At 45.3% G+C, this 23106-nt stretch overlaps 6 protein-coding genes across 6 annotated transcripts; 4 read left to right on the top strand and 2 right to left on the bottom strand.

Moving 5' to 3' along the window:
- Positions 1 to 1178: 1178 nt before the first annotated feature.
- On the bottom strand, positions 1179 to 1858 carry LOC128299136 (general odorant-binding protein 56d-like). The gene is made up of 3 exons (XM_053035005.1): positions 1751 to 1858; positions 1543 to 1686; positions 1179 to 1470 (listed from the first exon to the last, which is right to left on the bottom strand). Exons 1-3 carry the CDS (start codon positions 1826 to 1828, stop codon positions 1258 to 1260), a joined length of 435 nt encoding a protein of 144 aa, XP_052890965.1. The 5' UTR covers positions 1829 to 1858; the 3' UTR covers positions 1179 to 1257.
- Positions 1859 to 5156: 3298 nt separating this feature from the next.
- LOC128299135 (general odorant-binding protein 56d-like) lies at positions 5157 to 5768 on the bottom strand. The gene is made up of 2 exons (XM_053035004.1): positions 5641 to 5768; positions 5157 to 5567 (listed from the first exon to the last, which is right to left on the bottom strand). Exons 1-2 carry the CDS (start codon positions 5689 to 5691, stop codon positions 5223 to 5225), a joined length of 396 nt encoding a protein of 131 aa, XP_052890964.1. The 5' UTR covers positions 5692 to 5768; the 3' UTR covers positions 5157 to 5222.
- A 4572-nt stretch (positions 5769 to 10340) lies between these two features.
- LOC128309340 (general odorant-binding protein 56d-like) lies at positions 10341 to 10815 on the top strand. The gene is made up of 2 exons (XM_053045697.1): positions 10341 to 10394; positions 10465 to 10815. Exons 1-2 carry the CDS (start codon positions 10341 to 10343, stop codon positions 10813 to 10815), a joined length of 405 nt encoding a protein of 134 aa, XP_052901657.1.
- A 311-nt stretch (positions 10816 to 11126) lies between these two features.
- On the top strand, positions 11127 to 11707 carry LOC128309339 (uncharacterized). The gene is made up of 3 exons (XM_053045696.1): positions 11127 to 11195; positions 11288 to 11404; positions 11480 to 11707. Exons 1-3 carry the CDS (start codon positions 11127 to 11129, stop codon positions 11705 to 11707), a joined length of 414 nt encoding a protein of 137 aa, XP_052901656.1.
- A 761-nt stretch (positions 11708 to 12468) lies between these two features.
- LOC128299504 (uncharacterized) lies at positions 12469 to 13123 on the top strand. The gene is made up of 4 exons (XM_053035494.1): positions 12469 to 12549; positions 12635 to 12751; positions 12825 to 12932; positions 13001 to 13123. The coding sequence occupies exons 1-4, from the start codon at positions 12469 to 12471 to the stop codon at positions 13121 to 13123; spliced, it is 429 nt and encodes a 142-aa protein (XP_052891454.1).
- Positions 13124 to 13855: 732 nt separating this feature from the next.
- Positions 13856 to 14329, top strand: LOC128297406 (general odorant-binding protein 56d-like). Its single transcript, XM_053033037.1, has 2 exons — positions 13856 to 13906; positions 13976 to 14329. Exons 1-2 carry the CDS (start codon positions 13856 to 13858, stop codon positions 14327 to 14329), a joined length of 405 nt encoding a protein of 134 aa, XP_052888997.1.
- Positions 14330 to 23106: the final 8777 nt, after the last annotated feature.

Genomic DNA, 23106 nt, shown 5'->3' with positions numbered 1-23106 from the left:
TTTTTGCCCGCGTTCATGAAAACATTCGATCAAAACGTTGGTTGGTTTATGATAGGGATGTGCTCATAAATTGGAACGCTCCACCGCCCCCCGGTTCGAATTGTTTCTCAAAAGGCCGGAAGGTTTTTCGGCCATTGTCTTACGGGATGGTGTTTAAAGTTTATCACCATGTTGCCACGTTTGCGTTGGACAGACTGCGAGCCGGAAGCTTTTTTGCCCGTTGTTGCTGGGATAAAATCATTGACCGAACCTTTACGATCGGTAATGGCACGGAACCTAGGCAAATGGTGTCGTGTTTGTACAGCGGCTCGTGCCATTAATCGAAACGTGCTTTGGTTTGATGGATTTTCCACACTTTCAGCCGGTGAGGTTAATTGAAAAATTTAACCCCCAAAAAAGGGAAACGAAGTCATTCTGGACGGCCGGAGCATTCGAGTTTGTCTAGCTTTATGGGTGGTTAAATTGTGTTTGTCAATTTTATCCTTTGGGAAGCTTTGGAGAAGCATTTTGGAGGGTGAAGTTACTCATTTCATCAGCAAGATTAATACGTTTAATCGAATCAACAGTTTACTGCAGATAGTAAAAATGTTGCAGTACAGAGTTGGATCAAAAACTGCTTAAAACCTTCATAAAGGAAAAGAATACCTTTCCAGACTGTTTTTTTTTTCTAAGCAAAATAAAAATAAATCTAGAGAGGGATCGATTGTTAGCCCGTTCGTCTATAAACACGCAACACGAGATTTTTACGTTTTATTGACAGGTTGACTCACTCATTACACGCTGCTAATCAACACGCCATTAGCAATTTTCTCATTTGCTTAAACGGTTCAGCAGACAATAAATGACTCGTTTCCATGCCAGACAAAACCGAACCACTTTAATTGTTTGCGCACTGCGAAACGCTAGTTGTGTGATTGCGAGAAACAAACAAATTGGCTTCATTTCATAACGATCTGAATCATTGATGAGAACTGAATCCGCCACACGCCACACAGGCACCTTGCAATCACCGGCATTTAATCAAGCTCATTAGCGTGACCATTCGCGGAGAGTTCGCGGGAAAATACTCATAGAATTTCCATCCCCAACGCAGTTCCATCTTGCACCAGTGACATCACAAAAAGCACATCACAAAACTCACCTTATTACACGTAACGCACACGTCACTCATTGGTATTTATTGAGCTGTATCACATATTAACGCGAAGATGGCGCACTGCACGCGCAACCTCAAATCACATGACCGCTGGTCCCGCATCAGAACAGTCCCGCTTTGTTCTGGAAGTAACACTCCGTCACTTTGTAGGCCGTTTCACACGCATCCGGCTCCTGGAAGTCGCAGTTCTTCACGAGCGATTCGATGCGATCACGCGGCATAAACTTGGACAGCTGGTCCGTGATCGTTTGCTGCTGCAGCTGACCCTCTTTGTCCATGAAGCCCGTTTTCTCGAAGAAACATTTCACCAAACACTGGACGACGGGGGTTTTCGGGTTAGTTTTGACGTTTAAAGCTTTATGGTTAATAAGGCTCATTCATTTTACCTTTATCTTGCTTCCGTTCGTGTCCAGATCGCTGGTGGAGAGTGATGCCAGCGAGTCCAGCTTTAGTCCACTCTCAATTAGACACTCCAGTGCGAACGCTTCCCCGTTGGCTATTTTGCTGACATCTTCCAGATTTGGAGGACCCTTTCATGTATGAAGAAAATCTTTTAACAACAAACGGATATTGGAAGATATCTCCTCAGCTTACCGTTGCTGGCTCGGCCGCATTGACGAGCGCATCTAAGCACACCACACTGAACACACTTGCGAACGCTAAGAACCTCATTCTAACGCACCTGTTGCTGGAGTATCGTCCGGCAATGCATCTCTCGCCCACTTTTATACAGCACACGCCCCACCCCGACCGTGCAAACCTTGGGCGAGCGACATTCGATGTGCTTTCTCACCGCAAACACAATAACAACAATGGAATGGAATCGAGAATTTATTCTAGAGCTGGCGTTATCTTAACCGCTTGTTCCGTTGCCTCGAGGCAGAACAGTGGAGAATTAACCTTCCGTTCCGAGAGTAGGGGCATGCATCATCATTTGCATTGGAAGACGGGCCCGTGTGAGATGAGAAGGAGAAAAAAGTAAACCGGATTGATCTTCAATACAACAGAAACAAATGTTTTAATCTGTTTAAACTGTTTTTAATTTAAAAATTGAGCAGCTTGTCTTTATCATTGCAATATTTATGAAATAAATTTAGTTTAAGCTGAGATTAAGCTCAACTTACAGTTGATAAGCTTTGGGGGATCTTTCCGTAGTGTAGAAGCGCACGTGGAGATTAAAACAAATATGTTGTTTCAAACGAATCTGGTATATTTAATCACAATCGTATCATGCCCACAATCAATCTCCATTGAGACTTCCCGGACGAGAGTTGTACAAATTCACATTCCCAAAAGCAAACTTCCCCATAAAGTGCAGCTACGAGGTTCTTCGGACATCGTCTCATCGCAGCAGAACGGCATTTACCTTCCAAAGCTCAAAGGCCAAAGGTGATGATTACAGCGGGCACTCGCCTGTCGTCCATTTCGGAAATTAGCTTTCACTGCGCTGTGCCGAATGCGTTTACATTCGCCGATCCAGTTCTGCCGTCCCGAGCCCGAAGGACGGTGAGTGGTTTCATCTTGGTTGTTAAAATATTTACCCAACTTTCCTCCACCCACGGATCTTGGTTGGAAATTGGTACCGGACAGGCTCTTAGCTGTCATCTGGAATACATCATCCACGAGGGTAAATTTCTGCCTGTTTGCCATCTTGACATCCATCGTCGGTGGACGTCTTGGGCGGTTGTGTAAAGTTACCGTGGAGCCCTGAAGATTTTCCATAATCGACGAAAGGTTTGCAAGCTGGGCCCAAGGACGACCCTGTGGACGAGTTGCTAGTAGGTAGGTGTTGACTTTCCCTTCCCGGGGGTTTGGACAACTCAGCGACCGATCCGAAATCCTTTTCGCCGGCAAAGCAAACTTTGACATGCGATTCCTTGCCAGTTATCAACGTACAGCTTCCCTTTTGGGGCGCGTCATGCTGGAAACCGTCCCATCCAAACCGTGACACGGTGTAGCCGTTTTATCTTGATGAAATATATACATATTGCGACAAACCGTTGAGCCTCTAATGGAAATCATTCCGATTCCGAGTACGCAAAGTAGGCGAGGTGGTTGAGGGTTTAGTAACATGTTGCTTGCGATTGGCATTGGATCATGGGTCGGATCGGCGGGGGTCCGTGCCATTGCGCCCCGTGTGGACGAAGGGACAGTAAAATGGGCATAATTATTCAATTCAGGCGAAGGTAAATTAAACGAAACACGACAAGTCTAATTCAATCTGGTCTTTCCGGTTTTCGGTACCGGGCTTCCAGCTAGGGAGGCCCCGACGCCGGCCGAGCGACTCATCAAATGGTTACTTGTATCTTCATCACGATGTGCACAGGTGAATCGGTTTCTGGGGGGGTTGGGTTGACACCGTAGACAACGGTCGGCCACAGCCGGCACCACGAAGCGGACGGTCGTTTGAGGTTATGTTTGCCTGGTACGCCGATCTCCGTCCGTCGCGGCAATCATCAATGGATCGTTTTGAGGTTATTGGTTCGTTCCCGTTGAGGGGGGAAGCAGGGTGGTTGATCGTTTTCCGGTCGACGGTGGCGACATCTGATGACAAATGATGTGCCATTTACAAATTGATTCGAATGGAATTAATTTTGCAATTTTCCACTAACCTCCACATGCTGTGTGTGTGTCAGTCGGCCGGTGATCGATTAGAAGGTAGCAGGACTGAGCCCAGGTTAACGGTGGACGGTAGATAATGGAGCAAAACCCCGGGCCCTGGTAGCCACCGGGTTCGGTTCGGTTGATTAAGGTTCGGTTTTGTGTGTCTTTCCCATTCCGGAAGCGTGGGATGTCCGGGATGTAAGGGGTACGACATTATTGGCTGTTGCTTTCCCGGAAGCCCCGATTAGGAAGTATCTAGTCGATAAACGGTTGGAGCTGGAATATCCGAATAGTGTATCAAGGTTGTAGACATACGGATAAAATGATCCGCTTAGATGTACATCTATGAAGCTTAAATTAGAAATTACTAATTGTCAAATCTGTTAATACCAACTGTCAGATTGAATTTTGAATTTGACATTTCAAAATTTGACAGTGACAGATATAAAAAATTCAAATACATTTTGACGCACTCTCCGACAAATCTCCAGATTTCGACACAAAATCACATTCCTGGATAAATATGCAACAGAATCGACTCCATTGCTCGCTCACCATGAACGGCCCATCAGAGTTCACATTCGAAATGGACATCAGGCTTGTCCGAATATCAGGTCCAAATGCAAACCAAAAAAAAAAACACATCCCTTCATCGGTCCCTCAGTTCCCATGGGAGAACAACACTGCGGCATGGCATGTGGCCTTTTTCCGAACCATCACAACCAGCACACCCACCCTCCCGCTGCCGGTGGAGAGTTGGTTGATTAGTTTCTTATCGGTGCTGATGTGACACGACATCAATGTTGAAATGTTCTCGTCCTTGATTGATGGCAAAGGTTTGTATTGGTTTCGTTCGCCTCTTTTTCTTCTTTCTTCGGTCCTTGCTGCAGACCATCCATGGCTGTTTGTGCAGAAATGGGATTTCGGTTTGGCAACTTTGGTTTTGTTTTGGTTTTGCAAAACGCAACCGAACCGGGAAAAAAAAGAAAATTATTCCCAAAAATGTAAAACACGACGGCACGATGCTGCCTGCCGGAATGAACCGCTCTGCAGATGGAGGTGACTTCCGGCCGACCCGAGATCCCGACTGGATGCCTTTTTGATTGAACGGAACTGACAGTTTGCTGTTTTGGGGGAGAGGGAATGCTAATTAAGGCAATTGGGGATTTGTGGTTGGGAGAGGAGGTTTTGTTGGGGGGGTTTCGAATCGTATTTGTAACAGCATGAAACATGTGTCACTCAAATCATGTTCTCTGGTATTTGTTGATGAGTCAATTTTCCCTTTTGAACAAAACATTTTTAAAGCATTTTCCTGAGGGTATGGAAGAGTAAGGCGGCCATCTTGAAAAAGGAAAACATCACAGTCTTCAATTATCATAAACGAGCTTTTAATAAATAATTTATCAACAGAATTTCAACAACCAAAAACAATGGAAACATCCTACGGGAGTGTCTTAGAGGCTTAGACGACCGAACCCTTGGCGGCGTAGATGCACTGGTACGCCTTGAAGGCCGTCTCGCACGGGTTGGCCTCCTTGTGGTTGCACTTCTTCACCAGTCCCTCCACCTTCGCCCGATCGTGGTCGACCGACAGCTTCTCGATGATGGTTTTCTCATCAAAATCGCCCTTGTCCGTCATGAAGCCGGCCTTCTCGAGGAAGCACTTGGCGAAGCACTTGGTCTTGTCGTCGGCACCGGCAAAATCACCACCCTTCAGCTTGGCCGCCGTCTCCGGCGGGACACCGGTCGACTTGACGCATTCGGCCGCGTGTCCTTCGGCCTTCTTTTTCTGGTCAATCGTGAGGGCCTGTGGGAGTGAAAAAGGGGGGTTATATTGGGACCGAACGAGTCCTTCTCCCACCTAGTATTGCGTTACTTACGAAAGTGCCAGCGATGAGGGCAACGACAGCAATAGCGACGAATGTCTTCATGGTGGTGGAAAGGGACCGTTCTTTGCGATTCCGGCGTGGAGGACTCGAAGCTAAAGCTTATCAGACGATTGCTGGTGGATGACTGATGCTGGAACGAAGATTTATCGTCGCTTTATATAGAACCCGGTCGGCGCAAGGCGAATGATTTACTGCGCGTGCTGTTCTAAAGATTCTAAACCTGACGCGCTCAAGGAATCCAACCGGCACCCGTCAAGGTGGCCCACCCAGTCCCCCGGACACTGTCATTCCAACTCGGACTCGGACCGACAGGCCACTCAACCTCAACGCTAGCTAAGCTGTCATCGGGCCGGGAAGCTGTTGCATTGCCTCCTTCTACAAGCGCATACGGCACGTCGGCCAAGCGGAAGTGTACTTCCACCGCAAACAGCGCGGCAGAAAAATAATAAGTCAACGCGTTTCAACGTTTCAAACTCGCTCGGACGCTACATTGTTTTAAAAAGGGCCAGCTGATAGTGGTGGTGGAACGAAACAAAACAACAAAAAACGCGCTAGATAATTAACTTACCAAAGTACAAACCCATGTACAGACAAACCAGAACCACGGAGCCTTGAACTTGAACTAGTAAACACTTGTGTAGGGGACCGGGCTGGTCACGCGGGTCGCGTGATTGACGCGGTTAGCCGCGAAATTCGCTCACATCGTAGGCGCCGGCCTGCTTGGTTGCGTTTTTTTTTTTTGTTGCTCCCCCTTCCATTAATCTCCACCGCAACCACAGATCACCTCGCCTGGTAAGAGCAATTACCGTTTGGCGCTGCATAAAAGGGACTGTGCGGTGCACTGACTCGCGCGAGCTAACCTACATCCGGCTCCGGAAGGCGATCGGAGTCGATCGGAAATCGGAAATAGATGAGGCGTGAAAAAGATTAACGAGTGTTGACGGCGGAACTCCTTCACAGATGAACGTGGAGGTGATTAGTATTCTTCCCAAGTAGCCTGAAACGTTTGAAATCGAACCATAACGCTGCTTGAGGGCTGCTTAGTGAAAAAGCGAACCGTGTGTGAACCTTGGGGTTGCTTAAACCGCACGCAGCGCACGATGGAACTATTGAGTTCCAAAGTAGTCGGTTAACCGTAGAGTTGTCAACCAAATTTACACACGTAAGTTGGCAACCGGCATACCCGGGTATTCCATACGTTTTGACGTATACAATTAACGGTTTTCGTAGGTAAACAATGCTTCCTAACATTTATATTCTTGCAAATCTGTGAAAATCGGAACGTTAAATGAATATAGAACTATAATGCAATATTATATACATTTTTTTATATTACACATATTATAATATAAAAAAGAAACAAGTAATAGGAAATGCGTTGTATTACAATCCATTGTTTACATTTTCGCTAATTCAGCATAACCATTGTCTTTATACTTTTAATTTTATGTAATGCATTTATTTACAATTTATTCATTTATTCTAGACTTTTTGTTGCGTGTGTATCTAAAATCTATTTCATTCATTAATTATGTTGTTCTATGTTATGATTAACCTAACGATCCATTTCAAATTTTAAATCGATTGAATTTGAAGAAGAAGAAGAAGAGAAACGTCATTCTCCATACAAAATGTATGGAATACCCGGGTATGCTGGTTGCCAACTTACGTAGTAAAGTTTAAAATAAATCAAAATAAAATACATACTGCTTGTTGAAAATTACAATTTATGCACCAAAAAGTCGGAAATAAAAAGTTGGGAGGCTACAGAAATTTTCAGGCCAATACAAGCAATGAATCAAAAGTAATTGCAGTTTAAAGTTGAAAAAAATACCCGGGTATCCGGTTGCCTACTTGAAGGTTAAAGGTTCCCGACGGAACTATGCGGTTCTTTTGGAAGCACACGGTACTCGATGGAACTTTGTTTACAATATGATAGCTCTACTGTCAAATGACGGCTCCGCAAACGACGCCATCCGTTTCGGGAAGTTGTAAGTGAAAATAAAATGGTTTTAATCCGCGTAAAGGTGTATTAAATCAACGTGCTGGATTCCAATTCGCATCTTATTCATGCGTACGATTAAGGATGAGGGTCCTCCTTATGTACTCCAGTCATCATATCCTTGCGATCGCGGGGTTATCTGCTCCTGCAACATAGTTCGTAGCGCATACTCTTCTGTGATTAAGGCTCACAAACTACGGCAAAGTTCGTAGCACCCGCCGATTGAAAGTGGTAATAAGTGGCATTCGTTTGTTTTGTGTTATTGTGTAATAAAAAGTCAACGATACATAAAAATATATATACAATTATTTTGCAATAATTTAATAAAAATCCGAAATAACAATTGATACCTAAATAGACCAAACAACCAACATCGACCTAGGTTCGATTCTCATAAAATGATAAATAATAAATAAGAAAAAAGAAACATAAAGCCATAAATATGAACAGCTCCACCGTGTAGTCAGGCATTCACATTTTTTGACGTTTTGGCCGAGGGCTGCTTAAAGGTTGCTTAAAAGTTCGCGGAACTTCAAGGCTGGTTATCTACTGCAAACGACCTACTTAAAGATCGATCTTTAGCGTTGCCAAATTGGCTGCTTAAGCAAATCTGGCTATTTGGGTTGTCTCTTCAACTAAATAAAAAATCAATTAAAAGTTAAAGAAAGTTTAGTATAAATGTAAAACAAAGATAAATCGGCCAAGTAAGTCCTAATGAAATGATGTCATCGTGGAAGATAAAGCATCGCGTTACTTGTTGCTCATGCCGTCCGTAAATTATTGCATCAATTTCAATTTGGGTTCGGTTTCAATTTCCAAAAACTCAATAAATACGCCACACAGCGGTTACTAAATTACTGTGCAACCGTTCGCGAAAAAGGAAAAACCAATATCCTCGAAACCGATAAACAGTTTGCGGAACCGCGGAAAACACGAAACAACCCCATGGCACTCCATCTGCATCATCGTCATCATTGGCGATTGGCGCCAAGGGAAAAACCCGGACCTGGTTTTAATTAGGGTAAGCACGATTGAAAAACGGACCCCCCGAATAACCGATGCTGCTGCATCATCATCAACCCCTGTTTGGCAATGGCTTAGCCAAACCCCGTGGTCAAAACGGACTTGAAAAATGTGCACCCGGTGGCAAAACCACGAACGCGACCAAGCGCGAGGGGACATCAATTATTGTCGCGCTGGATAATCACACAAATTATGCACAACAATAAATTGCACCCCAATGGGGAGGATGGGGGCCAGGGGGGAAGGGAGGAAGAGGAAGGTGGTCCAATGTGGCTGCACGGTATCGTTGGAGCAATAGTTCTAGTTTGTGCTAAATGAATCACCCCCCCGGTGATCGATTGTTCGTGGAAGCGTGAAAATGGACGTTAAATTATTTAAAATCCTGGTCACGGCACCAACCATGGCCAACGTTGGCCAATGTGCGAAACAAGGCCGAAAATTGGTTGTCCACATGTCGCTTATCTTCCCAAAAGACACGCCGGGGGAGTCCGGTTGTCAAGTTCATCGGGAACGGTTCCCAAATTCGAAATCGATTCAATATAGGTCAAACGTACGTACGTACGTACCACTGTGCCCCGGAGCGGCAGATGTCCATCACAATATAATATCCGGCGTACGTTAGGCGGACAAATGCAAATTTTCCATCAACATTTTCCGCATTAGCTTACCAAGGGGGGGGCGTTACATACACGGAGCACGGAATAGCACGGTTGATGGTCCTTTTTTGCGGCCAACGCCACTGCAACCGTACGGTTGAAAACGATTCAACGCAGCTGGAAAGTGCATGACGGTTGGAATTATATTTTCATTAGAGTGTTTTCTGTTGGTGTTTTTTTTTTTCTATGTTGCATGACGACCCACACTGGGTCAGGTAGGCTATCGTTAAAAGTGTATTTTAATTCTATTTTAATCTTCAACCCACACCCCACTCCCAAACGGAACCGGTTCGCAGAGGGGATGGAGCCATTGTGGCAGAGGGTTGTGGCGCGTCAAGCGCGTAATTACAGCGTAGTTGCGGCGTTTATCGGTTTGCTAATCGTTCATCAACGATTTCGCTCTCGAAGGTGGATCGTACGGTGAAGCGAACGCCTCGCCTACTACGGAATGGGGGAAAAATCGCTTTCACTAACGGAAAGAACGCGAAAGGCGGATAAATGCGTGTGCGAAAATGGATCGTTTAGCGACCGATGAAGGCATACGCATGGAGAAGAAGAACGATTCTTCCATTTCTCAATATCCCGCCGGGACTATTATGCTTAATTGCACCTACAAATTTAACTGCAGCTCTAGAGATAATCAAAAGCAAAAAGGGCAAGGAAGGTTTTTCGGCAAAGAATCGTCTCAAAATGTCAGTAAAGAATTGGAGAAAAGCACACAAAAATTCAGCAAAAATCGACCTTTCCAAACTTCGTTCCGAAATGGAGCCAAGCAGGTAAAGTTCATTTACACTAAGCACTCTATCACTGGTGCAATGTTAATTACCGCACCGACCGTTCTCGATAGCAATAAATTTTCATTAAACCTTTCCTTCATAACTTTTGCCCGGCGATGAGTTCTTATCAACACTTTTATGGCGGTATAAAAGGGTAGTGACAGGTGATCGCAATACATCATACAACAGTTTAGCTTCTGAGCGTTCTGAAGTTCCCAAAAACTCAACGAAACAATGAAAACGATCGCTTGTCTAGTGTTTGCCAGTGCCATCGTTGCCTGCGCCATGGTAAGTTACCGGCCTTTCAAGCTTCCCAACACGTGGTCGTCGCCTACTGATCGGCTGATCGCCATTGCAGGCCGCCATTACCGATGAGCAGCGTGACGCGGCTCGTCAGCTGGCGGGCAAGTGTATGCACGAGACGGGCGCCACGGAAGATGACGTGAACCGGCTACGATCGGGTGACACGGAGAATGCCGATCGCAACACGCGCTGCTTCGTGCAGTGCTTCTTCCACGGGGCCGGTTTCGTCGACCGGGACGGTAACGTGCAGACGGAGGAGCTCACCCAAAAGCTGGCCAGTGAGTACGGTCAGGAGAAGGCGGAAGAGTTGGTCGCCCGCTGCCGTGACAATGCCGGGCCGGATGCATGCGAGCGTTCGTTCCGTCTGCTGCAGTGCTACATGGAGAACCGGGCCACACTGATCTAGTGCGGGTTCTAACCCACCGCTACCGACACAACGAAACCCGTCGCCCGTTTAACTATCTCCGGCAACTTGTTCTGTCCCGAAAAAAACAAAAAAACAAAATCAATAAAACGAAATCATGCACCTGGAAGAGATGGAGAAAGTTTATTGTGCGGTGCGTGTGTACCGATTGGGGTCTCTTTCCAATGTGACTAACTTGGAGCGCCGAACTTCAAAACGAGATCAGGTCAGGTTTTTTTTTCGGTTGAAAACTAGCGGGTCCCAAAGATTTTTGAGCTCAGCATCAGTTTAAATTTGGCCTTTGAAAGGAAAGTATGGAACGGTTACATCTCGTCCGTCTACTAACGATCGGCACGATCGTGCTGCTGCTGGTGCGAGTCTGCGTGAGTATTTCCTGTGGCGTGAGGGTGTCCGAAACCGGCAAACGGCAACGCATTGTTGTGTCTTTCGAAATTTCTCGCCCCCTATGAAACAGAGTGGCCAAGATATTCTCGGTTCGTACTTCCGGTGCCGCAACGAGTTCGACATCGAGTCGGACATCTTCGACGCGTTGCGTGCCGGTGACTTCTCCGTGCGGAACTCCCTGGTGGAGGTAAGCGAATGGGCGAATTCTAGACGAGTGCTTAGCTGTTGTAACGCAACTGGCGCCCTTTTTTCCTCAATACAGTGCTTTGGTGAGTGTTTTGTGAAGCGTGCCGGCTTCATGAATGATAACTTCACGTTCAACCGGGACCCGATCATGCGCTTCATGAGCCGGTTCGTGTCGAAGGAGATAGCGGAGGGCGTGTACAAAACCTGCACCAGCAACGTAACACCGACGTACTGCGTCACCGCGTTCAATGTGTACCAGTGCATCTACGAGAATGTGTCCAAGAAGTGGGACGGCCGAAAATAGGCGCGAAGTGCATATGATTTACGGTGTAAATATCAGGCTACTTGGATGTCTTGAATAAACCTGGCTTTCTTCGTTGTTGTGCTGGAAGTTGTGCAGTGTCGGTCGCTTACGGTGATTGAGGTGATCGGAAAGAAACGAAACGAAAGCGTTTGCATCTAGAGGGTGTACATTGGAATTGATATGTATTCCAAATTTGAGCTCATCGCCATCCGGGTATCGGTATCGGGAGCATCGGTAGAACCGTTATGTTTCCTACATTTTCGCGCCCCGATCGTACCGCCGATACAATCCGATCGCAACGGATGCAAAAAAAAACAGACTAGAAGAAATAAAGCGAGAAGGAGAGCCACAAGAGGGAAAGAAAATAAAAACCGGTAGTCAAGATCGACCGACCGACAGATCACCCCTCACGCAGTGTTGTGGCGTGGTGATGGCGGCATCACACGCACGCCCATATGATACACTTGTAACGATCATCTCTCCCCGCTCCCCCTCACTGGACGGGTTGAAGGAAATGGAGGTCGAAAGAAAGCAGACCCCAAGAGCGTCATGCGGTGCCGTTTTGGTGAAGAAGATTTCCGGGGTTCGGGTCGGCCAGTCTGCTTTGGACCACCGAACGCTGGACAACAACCAGAGTACTGACGGCCGCCGGGACCGTCACGAAACGCACGTCAGCAACAAGGTTAGCGGGTCAAGGTGTCGCGTTGACGAGTGTGTGACGAATTGTGCTTGATTTACTGCGGTGGAGAAAGTGCTAAGTGATGGGTGGAGTTTTCGAGAGCTGGTGCCTGTTGACGGTTGCGTTCGGTGTGGTGCTACTGCTGCTAGCCGGCAGAGGTTCTGTAAGTGCAATGTGACTTCATATTCGTGAGCGAGTTCACGAAGATGTTTCTCATGAGGGGCTTTTGTTTTTTTGTTTTTTTGCAGCAAGCGCAAGACTTTAAGGGTGCGATCGATCACTGCACGAAAGACTTCGAAATGGACATGGACATCGTGGTGTCGCTGAAGTACGGCGATTTTACTGAGCGTGATCCGCTGATTGAGGTAGGGACAGCTTTGCCGTATTAGACATCCAGTCTCAGAATATCTTGTCTAAATTCTTGTTCTCCGCTTCCAGTGCTTTACTGAATGTTTGATGAAGAAGTCAGGCTTCATGTACGACGACTACACCTACAACAAAACGCTGATCATCGGTTTCGCCGGTCGGTATCTGGAACCGGACGGGGTACGTCACTACCAAAAGAAACGGGCTTCTTCATGTCCTCACATTCGGGCCCTTTTTCTGTTTCACAGGCACAGGCAGTGTACGATAACTGCATCGACCGGTTCGGACAGACGGTGTGCGTGACGGGGTTCGAGATGTACCAGTGCATCCATGAAACGGCCGTATCGGAGTGGGTCTCCAGCAACTTCTAGCAGTGACTCGTAAGATCACGGCCACGATCTCGCACCGTGATGCGGTTGTTTTGTTCCGGGCTCCTGTTGTCATCGCGCTCGAACGCATCTGATTACCGTGTACAGTTAAAGATATGTTTTTTTTTTGTGTCTAGCCTGCAGACTCAATTGCAATTCCGCATCGCTTCTCGAACCTCTCTCGCTATGTTTAGTGTTAAGTGCAACGTGAAACCAAAAAAGAATGACTTTTGACTATTTCAACGTTAAATAAATGCTCCGCGGCACCGGTTGGAGCGTCCGCCAATGTAATTGACGGCTATTGGACATGATGGGTTCTTTTTTTTTTGTATTGTCTGGCTGGCGCAGGTGAGTTTCAAAGTTCTGACCGAAGGTGGCAAGACGAGCTACCACCAGAACGGAACTGCCTGCGTCACGTTCGGGCCCCCCGGGTTGGGGGGGGGGTGGTCAAATGTGGCTAAACACATCTAAATAACAACAACGAACCGCGACGATCATCGCATGTGAAGATCTTCCGACCGAGGCAAACCGAATGTAGTTGAAGGTCGTTCTGGTGGTCTGGTCGATCTGATGCGCAGATAGTAATTATTTGCCCATCATTCGGAATCCGTATGATTGCTGCTTTACGCTTCGAGAACGAAGCGTTGCATTCGTTTTAGCTGGGCCAGCCTATAAAAGGGGTCTTGAAATTCGCTCGGAAGGCATTCGGTGTTTGGTGTTAGACACTGCGTAAAGATGAAGCTGCTATTGGTACCGCTTTTGCTTACAGTTTGCGTCGGAGCTCAGGTAAGTTGGAGGATTATCAGTGCCGAATTGGAAGCGGTTGTCTAACTCTTCAATCTTTTCCGCAACCAGCCTCTAACCGACGACCAGATGAAGAAGGCCGAAGGGTTCGCTCTTGGATGCCTAGCCCAGCATAAGGGACTGACCCAGGAACATCTGGTGCTGCTCCGGGACGGTGACTTCTCGAAGGTGGACGGTGAAACGAAGTGTTTCCTGCGCTGCTTCCTGCAGCAGGCCAACTTCATGGATGCGTCCGGCAAGCTGCAGAACGACTACGCCATCGAGCGGCTTTCGGTGAGCCGCGAAAAGCCGAAGGTGGAAGCGCTGGTCAAGAAGTGCAGTACCGGCGTCGAGGTGGAGGACAGCTGCGAGACGGCATTCCGTGCGGTGGAATGCTACCATCGGGAGAAGGCATCGCTGCTGTGATATCGATGGCGCAAGAACGATCGCCAGCTTACGATGGATGGGTTGCCGTGATGGACCCGCCAAGTCTGTCCGCTGGCCGTTCCAACCACTGTGTGTACATGTGATTAAATGTGATTTTTCGACAAAATGAAGTTGCTAATTCTGTGGAGAATGTGTCCGGAATTGCCGGAAGGATGTTCAGCTGGTCTTTCCCTGCATGAGGGCGCAATGTCTCATTATGTCCCAAGTCTTGGGTGTCCGGACAGCGGGTGAGAGTTAGCATTCTCTGTTCCACAATGTAAACCATTTCCGTTGGATGCGTCCGAAAGCTCCGGGAGTTGGTTGTTCTGTCGGTCAAGCGGAGGGTTTCCTGTGGCTTTGGATTCTGATATCCGGTCCAAGTGCGCCCAAACAAACAATCAGCACAAACGCCATTACGCGAAACATCCGTGGGCATGTTCGCAACATCAAAGAGGCATTCCTGAGCGCATTAAGGTTACGCAGCGGAAAATTATGAACCGTCCGGTGGCCTGGTGGCGTGGACTGCCCACGGGAACTAGCGCAAACTGAAAAAAAATGACAAGAATGACAAACTTAAGTAAGTTATCAATTACCGTGGAAAGATTTCCTGTTCTTTCTGTGCGCAAATGCCATCCCCATTCGCCATTGGCCATCTTCCATTGGCGGGGAGAGAGATTTCCTTTTTTGCTGGTGCGTTTTTCTTTTTCTTTGCTTCAAGGTCCCTTTCGAGCATACAAAGAAACCACTTCAGTGCGAAATATGGTTGTCATTTTTCTTCCGCACCGTTGTCACCGTTTGCAAGCACGGCAGACTTCTGGGGCAAGATAATCTAACAATGCGAATACTATGTAAAGGAAATGCAGAGCTTGTGGGGAAATACGGCATGAACAATGGACATTCAATTATTCGCTCACGGTGAACGTCAAGTGTTAATGCTTTTTTTTCTGCATTTTGTTTGTGTTACTGTTGTCCCGAGGATGCGATTCTCGGTGTGTTTGTGTGTTATGGATTGTAAATAATGCTTCCATTACCGAATGTCCTGCGGTGTGGTTTCTCGACGAGTGATGACGATAATGATGATGATGTGTTTTCTTTCAAACGTTCTTGTCCGGCTACAATTGGTTAATGGTTTAGGGAACAGCCTACTAGGATGAGAAAAGCACCGGAGGAAATGTACAATGACGTTTTATTCTTCCCCTTTGTCCATGCCGGACTTTTCATTCGTCTAACGCGGACGGAAATTCTCTAAAGAAAAAACAAAAACGCAATAAATCAGCCACGAAACGAACCGTCACGCTGGCAGTGAGAGAAAATATTCGCATGGCTGACAACCGTTAGCATAGTAATTGGATAGTTTCGACCGGGTTGCTTTGCCACGCCACGGTTTGCAGAAGATGAACGCCGAAAAATAATCCCCAGAAACAAATTAAAACCGCTCGGAAGGGCAGCCCCAACACTAATGGGCAGTTCAAGTTCGTTGCAGGTTGCATCAAAGTGTTTTTTTTTCTTTCGGAGGGGATGAGTTGAAGGTTGCAGGAGCCGCCTAATGTCCGTCTTGAGGGAGTTGTCATCGGGAGAAAGTAATTTCACGGTCAGCAGTTTTCTAATCTGTTTACTTCGCCGCTACTTGTTTTGGGAGCGAATGGAGGTGTGAAGGGTTTTTTGTTGTTTGTTGAGGATGTTATTCGATCGTAATGGGCGACATCAAGCGACGCGTACATGTTGCTGCCATTTATCACGAATGAAGTGGAAGTTGGTTAACAATATTGAAGAAACAAGGGCTTTGTCAAGGTTTAATGTTTAAAAATGATTAGAATACAATGCAATCGATACAAATGCAATCGGTATTACAAAATAATGATTTGTGTAAACAATTGCATACTTTTAGGCGTTTTACATTGTGTATTGGTACGAAGAAACAAGACAGGTAAAGTTTCAAATCCAAATTGTATGTTTGTATTGTTTTGAATGACTTTGCTGGAATCTGACAGAAAAATGATGCTGTGTGTAATCAAATGCATACTTTTAGGCGTTTTTACATTGCTTTTTCGTACGAAATGGGAAGATAAGTAGTATTTTATATCCTTAATGTTTGTATTATTTTGAACGACTTTGCTGGAATTTTGCTTTGCAAAACCGAATGCATACTTTTAGGCGTTTTTGCATCGCTCATTGGTAGAATATGAGAAGATAGGTAATATTTCATAACCGCATCATTGTATTGTTTTAAACGACTTAGCTGGAATCTGACAGAAAAATGATGCTGTGTGTAAACAATTGCATACTTTTAGGTTATTTAACGATGCTCATCCTGACTTTGCTGGAACCTGACAGAAAAATTTTGCTTTGTAAAAACAAATGCATACTTTTAGGCGTTTTTGTATCGCACATTGGTAGAATATAAGAAGATAGGTAATATTTCATAACCGCATGATTGTATTGTTTTAAACGACTTAGCTTGAATCTGACAAAAATGATGATGTGTGTAAGCAATTGCATACTTTTAGGCGAATTAAATGTTGCTTATTCGTACGAAATGGGAAGTTAGGTAATATTTCCTAAATGTCTAAATTCAAAATATTATTTTGAACGACTTTGCTGGAACCTGACAGAAAAATTTTACTTTGTAAAAACAAATGCATACTTTTAGGCGTTTTTGCATGGGTTATTGGTAAGATATAAGAAGATAGATAATATTTCATACACGCAATGTATTGTATTGTTTTAAACGACTTAGCTGGAACACATCAAGCGATGCGTACATGTTGCTGCCTATTCATCACGAATGAAGTGGAAGTTGGGTAACAATATTGAAGAAACAATAGCTTCATCAAGGACTGATGTTTAAAAAAGATTACAACACAATGCAATGGAAAATATTCAGTGTTCATAGGATGCCCAACAACGACGAAGATAATACTGATTGGCTTAAGCGGATGAAGAATTGCACGAATAATCAAGCACATTTCTCGTGAAGCTTAACCTTGAATCAGCTGTTGAAATCGGTCCATCCCGTGAGCGAAAGGACATCACATCGTTATGCACGTCTTGCTTGCTGTGCAAATGCACTTAAGCTTTCCTTGTTGCCTTTCCCCTCCCAGGAACGGTTAGAATCGTCCCGCTGGAGAGTGTGTCCCTGCACGGAATGGGATTGCGAGCAGGAACAACGTACAGTTCCCATTCTCCAGCAAGATCCGACCGGATTATGAAAGTGAACCGTGGGTGAGTACCGTACGACGTTCGGTCTCGACATGTCATCAGGACCAATTCGGAGTCATCTCGTTCACAATTTCTTCGAGATGCATCGTCAGTGCAAATAAATCACAATCACTCTCCCGCTCTCTCTCTCTCACATGCGCCTCTCTGCAAAACCGGACCTGAAAAGACGCTGGATCGATGCGGAAGAAACGAACCGGATCAGCACCAAGATGCGGACTTTCCGGGATCTTCAGCTCAGTACTTTATTAAATTTTGATAAATCGATTGGGGAACAGCAGCGTTCGGGTGTTGCCGGTGCAGCCGGTACCCGGTATCGGTGTTGTAAATCTGATTTACAAGAGCGCATGCAGTAACCGGGGAATGCCGCAATCAAGGCAACATTTGAGCATTACAGCTCAATTCGGTGTTGCCCGAGCTGAGAACTTCTGCCGGGCTTAGAACGTTAACCGATATGTTTCCGTTTTTGTGTTGCATAGTAACATCGTTGTGGAGGTTGGATTGAAATTGCAGCAATTGTTGGGATGTGTGTGTGTGTGATGGTGGGTTTGAAATTGGAACAAATCACCAATATCGACAGCTGATGCGGTTTGGCCCATGGGTAAGCCGGGAACGTCGGGGGTTTGTCGATATTGCAGATAGCAGGTTATTAGGGTGAAAGTCAACTGGCTGGTTGGACTAGTTTTATTGGGCTATCGAATGTTTCGCCTCCACAAATCGGATACCGATTGCAGGGTTATGTGATAGACCCGTTATGCTTCTGTACTGGACAATTTAAAAGCTGGATTTTGATTGGATTGGCTGGACCGATTATAATCTTGATTCCATGAATGGATCGGATTGTTTTTCGGACACGTTCGAACATGTTGTGAAAATTCTGTGGAATTTTACAAACCTTTCCACCCCAACTCGATTTAATTTAACAAATGGGTTTCGATTTTTCACAATTAAACAAACACGATTCATTGAAATTGGAATATTTTATTGCTTAGCAGTCATCGTTAATTTTATAAAGCATAATTTTAGGCGTAATTTAAAATGTTTTGCCGATAGTTAAAAATTCCTGAGGCTAGTGCAGATAAATATTTAGCCATACCGTTACGTAACAGTTTGTATTTGTTTGAATTAGTTTGCTGGAATCTGACTGGAAAAGTTTGATTTATATATTTTGATTTTGATTTATTTATTTTTATTGATATTTGATTATTTTGATTAATAGCTAAAATTTCATATCCTAAACGTATGTTTGTATTGTTTTAAACGGCTTTGCTGGAATCTGACAGAACAATGATGATGTGCATAAACAAATGCATACTTTTAGGCGTTTTTTCATTGCATATTGGTAAGAACTAAAAAGATAGGTAATATTCCATATCTTTAACGTTTTATTGTATTGTTTTGAACGACGGAATCTGCCAGAACGATGATGATTGGTATGATGTGTATAATTGTTTATTTGTATAAATAATTGCATACTTTTAGGCGTTTTTACGTACGTACGAAATAATAAGATAGGTAATATTTCATATATTTCATATCCTAGTGTATTTCATATCCTAAACGTATGTTTGTATTGTTTCGAACGACTTTGCTGGAATCTGACAGAACAATGATGATGTGTACAAACAAATGCATACTTTCAGGAGTTTTTACAGTGCGTATTGGTACGAAATAACAGAATAGCTAATATTTCATATCCTAAATGTATGCAACGCGCAAGTTAAATTAATCTTTTTATTAAAACTATGCGTAATTATAAACAATATCTACGAAATACGGTGCATATTTTCAGGTTTCATCCTTAAAATAAGATTGATAGCTGTCTTCTCATACAACTGATGCGTTCATACATTGTTTAGTGTTAATCAAAACTTGAAATTACACACCAAACGACCGGTATACCAGGGTGTTTTATTTCCAAAGTTTAACCTTCGCACCTGGTGGTACAGCGCGCAAACTGTCGCTTCCGAGAGCTTCCAACGATCATTGCAGTAACCGGAATTAGCCGCACCGCACCCCATGCAGCAAAAAGGCTGACCAGAGAAGTTTTTAATTGATTTCCTGTATTTTTTTTTTCTGCTCCTTCACCGTCTCATGATGCGTTGTAGGCGATTTATTTATCTGTGTGTGTTTTTTTTTGTTGCCCCCCTGCATTGCATCGTGGAAAGTTGTTTCGGGTTTTGGAGCAAGTGTATCTCTCGGATGGATGAAAATTGAGCCCCACTGTTTCGGATTCAACGCAGTGCGGTGCGGGTTCCCGTACAGCTTCCCGCACGGTCGGAACTTTGCCCGATAAACTTTTCCTAAGCTTATGTGTTAGGTTGTGTACCGGTGTGTACAATGCTCGGACCGGTGACGTTGGGTTTAGTTTCATTTCATTATTAAGGACAGCGGTGTTTCTACTCTGCTGTGGATAGTTCTGACCATGCGAAGCTGGCCATTTGCTGGGCAATATCTTTCGCAAAAGGGCAAGCTGCATTTTTGAGGGTTTTCCGGATCCTAACTCCGAGCGGAGAGTGAAATGTTTCACTAATTTCAGCAAACACAATCCCACCGAAAAGAAAAAACGGAGGTATCTGATAGCAGCTACTGTTACTTGTTGTTTTAAGGCACCCCTGGATCGGTTGGTTGGAGATATAAATGTAAAATTGGCCAAAATTCCTACCATTCTCGGTGGTTGCATTCTGGAGGCTTCCCAATTGGTGGGTTTTTAACTGTTGGCACAACTTTGGCCCCATGGATATCGTGTTGTGTTATGGGTATCCGGGAACATATCTCCCGATACGGCAATGAGACCGGACTTTGATAAGGTTTTTGTAGCAAATTTGTGTGGCAAATAAGTTATGGAGTCGGTTTTTATTTGGGGTGCTTTGTGTCTGGAAAGTTGGGCTCGAATCCGTACAGATTCTTCGGGTACGATTGTTGGATATTCTGGAGACTGCACACAGCAAAACTCTTTAAAATAAGTCACTTTAATGCAACGGACAATTCACGTTGCACGAGTCCGATTTCATTTTCACCCCGTGTGATATAATGCTCCATATGGCGGACATTAATAATTGTTGCGTTTTTGATGGTAAGCCTGAGCCTTCTGTTCGTCTCGGGTGGCACTACCGGTGGCGTTCGGTTCTATGTGGACATTTACGCACTTTCCTCACGCCACGGGATGATCATAAATCATTCGAACGTGAGGAACGGCAGCAGGACGGATCTGCGATTCTTTTCATACCAGATCCCGGTAAATCGGACCGAACACTGGCAAGGAGGGAATGAAATTGAATCCATTGTCTGACGTGGCCCGGTCTGTGCCAGTGTTCCAGTGGAAGAAATCAGAAATAATCGTACCACAATCGAGACACCTTCTTCTTCACCAGGTTTCCCAGGGCTGTGGTCCGGCACCGGGAGATGAAGGTTCGGCTGTAGCTTCTCAGGAAGAAAAACAAACGCCACGCACGGTCACGGCACGCTTTGGGGACGATTTTTCTCTTCCTTCGTACGGTTACGGAAGTGTTTCTTCCATTAGCGACAAAGCAGAAGCCCGGTCGCGCCACAACAGCAGGCCACCAACGAACGTGGCGTGGTTTAGTGGTGGTGACAGTCACATATGACGGCGCACAGTTCACCCAGAAAGAAGCTGTCATTTATCTTAAATTGTGCACAAAATTAGTTGCTCTTTCACTTGTTCGGTGCTGGGGAAAAGTTTTGCCACCAGACCGTTTTCCATCCGTTGCGAGGTTTTCGTTTCGTTACACCCTTCGCGTTTGAATGGGTGAGGGGCACCGGGCTCTCGAAATCTGACGCAGTTCGTGTAGGGGTGAAGAGAAATCAATTTACTTTATGAAAATGCGGCGGTGTACCCGGGTAAGGGTAGAAGTTTTTGCGGAACGATACTAGAGCGACTTCCTTTTCAAGAGGGTGAGGTTTTGCCGGTCGCCCCGTGTGTACTGGAAGATTTTATTTCCCGTGTCCACTTCGTTCGGTGGACCATTGTTCGGTGGATTTTCTTCAGCCCAAAAATCGCTCCAAGTAGCTACCCCGACCCCTCCGGGCCGAGTCGAGAGATGAAGTGTCGGTTGTGATCAACGAATTCATTTGTCGCATTTTTCAATCACTTAACAACCTGCCACCAATAACTGGAACCCGGAACACCCGCACGGCATTGGACGAAAGTTCGATTCATCAACCACCCGTACTAAACGGAAGCATACGCGGTAAATGGCTACTTGATTGAACTTTTTCGGGAAATTCGAAACCCCGGGACGGGGTTTTCGATTGCGATTGATTACTTTGGAAGTCATCGAACTGGACATCCGTAGCTGTGGTCAACTTTTCCCCCCTCCCTCCCACGTTGTTCCAGTTTTTTGTGGGTTACCTACGCCAGACCTCCAGGGAAAACATAAACACACAGCAAAACATCATCGACGAACGATGCTCGTAACAGAATGTCCTACCATGGGGGGGGGGGGGGGGGAGAAATTGAAAACCTACCAAACGTCCTCTGCCTTCCACGCTTTTTAGTGATTTGAAGGATGTATTCAGTTGAAGGCAAACAAAAAAAAACAACTCGTGGCCCTGCAAAGGTACTCTCGAACCTGTACGTCACCGGACACGCATTGTGATGTTTGGTAGGCAAACAGGACTCGTTTGATCGGAAAACAGCGGGCGGGATGGCAATCGTGTACGGTACCCGACTGCACGATGCCGCTGCACAGTCAACCAGTGCCGAGGGTTCAAATTACTCAGCAGGATCGCCCGTAATCGCCGCAGACAGACAGACTGCATGTGGTGCAGTTATTTACGCTTTCTCGTGCCAGCAAAAAGTCAAAAACGCGTTCAAACGTCGGAATTGAGGTCAGCGAGTTCGAATTCTACCTACAGCGCTGCAAAGGCATCCCTTTTTGGAACCGTGGCGGTGTGTTTGGGAAAGTTGATGGGATCACTAGTCGTTCTAATGAACAGGTTCGCTGCCGTCGAACATCGTTCATTCATTATCGGTACATAATGGATAATTTCGTAAAGCTTTCCGGATGAAACCAGCACAGCCTGCTGCGATAAAGCCTGACCGGTGGGCAGAGCGGTGGCTAATAAGCTTGTTATAATCCTTGACCGGTGAGTACCACACGGTAGCAAAGTAAAACGAGATTAAGGCGTTGTAAAACGTTGCCCAGTAGGCAAAGCTTTTCTAAAATAAGTATAAAAATTTTTTACGCATTGTATGACAGCCTATTGCATACCTTAGGGCGTTTTACTTAACCAGGAGGAGAAACTCGCCTGAAAGTATGCAATCCGAAGTATAAAATAATATTTTCGTACGTTTTTAAAACAACTTTGTTTGTATGTTTGATTAACATTATTTATCCCATATTTTTCGGGTCAACCCATCGGAAAAGGGCTCTCCGTAGCCCTGTAAATTGGAAAGTCAAAGTTCATTTTTCACCACACCCTCGAAACAGAATGAAAAACTCAACATCCAATTTTCCATCCATCACAAGCATCACTGCTGTTATGATTTCTTCTGGCGCTATTCAGTCATTTCTTTATTTGTAACAATCTTTCAGCTA

This window comes from Anopheles moucheti, chromosome 2, assembly GCF_943734755.1.
Source record: "Anopheles moucheti chromosome 2, idAnoMoucSN_F20_07, whole genome shotgun sequence".
NCBI classification, from domain to species: Eukaryota; Metazoa; Arthropoda; class Insecta; order Diptera; family Culicidae; genus Anopheles; species Anopheles moucheti.
This window is presented reverse-complemented; position numbering and strand designations above follow the sequence as displayed.

Coding starts and splice junctions, on each gene's coding strand:
- LOC128299136 (XM_053035005.1), bottom strand. CDS start 1,828: ATGAGGTTCTTAGCGTTCGCAAGTGTGTTCAGTGTGGTGTGCTTAGAT. Junction 1,687..1,750: donor ATGCGGCCGAGCCAGCAACG/GTAAGCTGAGGA, acceptor CATACATGAAAG/GGTCCTCCAAATCTGGAAGA. Junction 1,471..1,542: donor CGAACGGAAGCAAGATAAAG/GTAAAATGAATG, acceptor CCCGTCGTCCAG/TGTTTGGTGAAATGTTTCTT.
- LOC128299135 (XM_053035004.1), bottom strand. CDS start 5,691: ATGAAGACATTCGTCGCTATTGCTGTCGTTGCCCTCATCGCTGGCACT. Junction 5,568..5,640: donor CCCTCATCGCTGGCACTTTC/GTAAGTAACGCA, acceptor TCACTCCCACAG/GCCCTCACGATTGACCAGAA.
- LOC128309340 (XM_053045697.1), top strand. CDS start 10,341: ATGAAAACGATCGCTTGTCTAGTGTTTGCCAGTGCCATCGTTGCCTGC. Junction 10,395..10,464: donor CCATCGTTGCCTGCGCCATG/GTAAGTTACCGG, acceptor TCGCCATTGCAG/GCCGCCATTACCGATGAGCA.
- LOC128309339 (XM_053045696.1), top strand. CDS start 11,127: ATGGAACGGTTACATCTCGTCCGTCTACTAACGATCGGCACGATCGTG. Junction 11,196..11,287: donor TGCTGCTGGTGCGAGTCTGC/GTGAGTATTTCC, acceptor CCTATGAAACAG/AGTGGCCAAGATATTCTCGG. Junction 11,405..11,479: donor TGCGGAACTCCCTGGTGGAG/GTAAGCGAATGG, acceptor TCCTCAATACAG/TGCTTTGGTGAGTGTTTTGT.
- LOC128299504 (XM_053035494.1), top strand. CDS start 12,469: ATGGGTGGAGTTTTCGAGAGCTGGTGCCTGTTGACGGTTGCGTTCGGT. Junction 12,752..12,824: donor AGCGTGATCCGCTGATTGAG/GTAGGGACAGCT, acceptor CTCCGCTTCCAG/TGCTTTACTGAATGTTTGAT. Junction 12,933..13,000: donor GGTATCTGGAACCGGACGGG/GTACGTCACTAC, acceptor TCTGTTTCACAG/GCACAGGCAGTGTACGATAA.
- LOC128297406 (XM_053033037.1), top strand. CDS start 13,856: ATGAAGCTGCTATTGGTACCGCTTTTGCTTACAGTTTGCGTCGGAGCT. Junction 13,907..13,975: donor CAGTTTGCGTCGGAGCTCAG/GTAAGTTGGAGG, acceptor TTCCGCAACCAG/CCTCTAACCGACGACCAGAT.